The sequence below is a fragment of the Musa acuminata genome, chromosome BXJ2-11 (genome assembly GCF_036884655.1).
Source record: "Musa acuminata AAA Group cultivar baxijiao chromosome BXJ2-11, Cavendish_Baxijiao_AAA, whole genome shotgun sequence".
Lineage (NCBI taxonomy): Eukaryota > Viridiplantae > Streptophyta > Magnoliopsida > Zingiberales > Musaceae > Musa > Musa acuminata.
The window spans coordinates 9,420,796-9,422,966 of record NC_088348.1 but is presented as its reverse complement, the minus strand read 5'-3'; the positions used below and the strand labels follow the sequence as shown (position 1 = coordinate 9,422,966).

The 2,171-nt window shown below is 44.8% G+C and overlaps 1 protein-coding gene across 1 annotated transcript; it reads right to left on the bottom strand.

The window, feature by feature from the left end:
• Positions 1-289: 289 nt before the first annotated feature.
• Positions 290-1,007, bottom strand: LOC135627389 (stigma-specific STIG1-like protein 2). Its single transcript, XM_065133472.1, has one exon. The coding sequence runs from the start codon at positions 1,004-1,006 to the stop codon at positions 590-592; it is 417 nt and encodes a 138-aa protein (XP_064989544.1). The 5' UTR covers position 1,007; the 3' UTR covers positions 290-589.
• Between the last annotated feature and the right edge of the window lie 1,164 nt (positions 1,008-2,171).

The window sequence follows — 2,171 nt, the reverse complement described above, 5'->3', positions numbered from 1 at the left end:
AAAATTATTTTTCACTTTTGAATCTCCATATGTATTAGAGAAATTTCATATCTTTCAATACCATCTCACATTAAAATCTTAACAACAATATATATATATATATATATATATATATATATATATATATATATATATATATACATATATATAGTTGAAATAATAGTAAACTGTGGTTAGATTAACGTAGAAAGTCACCACACTTAAAAAATGCCATTTTCTCACATATTTTCCAATGAATATATGCAAATTATCTTTTTTTTTTCTCCACAGAAATTTAAATTCTTAACAATGCTCTGATTGCCATTATTAAGTGACTGATGTTAACACCTCAAAAATAAATAGGAAAGAAAAAAAAAACAATTTTAACATTTCACAAGTGAGAAAAAAAAAAATCAAAGGTGGCCTCCTGTCTTAATTATCTTCACTTCAAACGAACGTCAAAGAACTCCAAGAATACTACATTTGTGTGTATCGACCACCATCAGGTTCTTCCTTCTCCCGCGGTAGCTTCGGCGCTTATACTTCCGAAGCTCATGCGCAGGAGAGGAAGACGCGTACTGCGGGGGGGGGGGGGTGGAACTTCCTTCTTCTACGACGCGTAGTCGCACATCCCGTATCTGCAGAACCCACCGGGTTTGCACCGGTTGCCGCAGAAGCCGCAGTTGTTGGGGTCGTAGAACACGTTGACGCACCCGCCGCCGCAGCACATCTCCCCGAACCGGCACCGCCTCCCGCACCGCCCGCAGTTGAAGAAGTCCGTTCTCAGGTTCACGCACAGCCTCCCACAGCAGTCCGGCCCGGGGCTTCCCCACGCCCCACGGCACATCCCCGGCACCTCGTCGCACGTCTTGAACCCTCTCGGCCGGTGTCGGTCGCGGAAAGGGTTGTAGCTTCCGAACCACGGTGGCGCGTGCTTGTCCCCGTCCACGGCGGCCATGGGAAACGCATGAGACGTGACCATGGCCATGGCCATGGCCAGTGCAACGGTGAATATGAAGGTTCGCATCTTGGGGCGAGTAGAGAACGAGGATGGGAGAAGAGGAGCAGGGTGATGCGGGGATTTATAAGGAGGAGAAGGGTTGACCGTGGAGGTAAAAGATTTGGAGTTAGGCCTCGTGATGGAATGAACGGGGAGATACTTGAAAGAAGCCTTCATACTGATGAGATATTGTGACTGAGGTTCGTAGATATGTTGGCAGCCTTTGGTAGTGCACGTATACCTACTGGAATCTGTCATGAAATGGCGAGATGTTGTGGACGTCAGTTTGAAGTGGAGTTGTCGAGAGTTCATCAGATGTTCAAATGTGAGAAAAATGCATACTATTTATAATCGATGATCCTTGAAATAATCAAAATACGTTTTGCATTAGAACAATCCTAGATGTGACAGATCGATCTAATGGTGGTTTTGCGCCACGTTGATGTCCACGTACCGAGGTGAAGATGGACGATTTGGATGTTTACAGTAGATCTCATGGACAAGGCTCTAGTGACGTAGTTGATGTGAGTCGAGGGCTCCTCCATCTTGACCACACGCTACGAGAGTCAGGAAGATCTTACGGTGAGATTAGATTGCGAAGCATTCGGACGTTGACCGATGCTTCGGTTTGACTCCGCGCGCCTAATTTAGCTCTGGGAAGAGTCGCAGAACCATCGTTGTTTCGTCTTGCAAACCAAGTCCTAACGTTCATACGCCTTTTGGATCTATCTGCGTTGCTTCCTCAGCCGGTGGATTAATTTTGTACTGCGAGCGACCAAATATCTTCAAATTAATGATCCATTAGGAATGTCATCTCCGCTGTACCGGCCATGGGGGAGAGGAGCGGCGATGGCATTTGCATTTGAAGTTTTATTTTGCGGATTAATCCCTAATCATAAACGAAATCGAATAAAATAATTTTGTCGTGTCGAAACGAACTCACCTGTTGTTGTGCCTGAAGATTGATTGGATGTCCACTCCACGTCTCGCTTCCTCGCTCGATAGCACACTCCTTGTAAGTCGAGGATTGATTCAACAAGGAGCTCAAAAGAATTTGAGTCTGATTCATAGAGTTCAAAAAGTCAGTGCATACCTTTTCGGAAGTCATGGATAGATATAATTCCATTCCGAAGAGGTAGTCACGATAGTCAAAAGCAACAAGACTGGAAATCAAATGGTAGTCTGATACGGA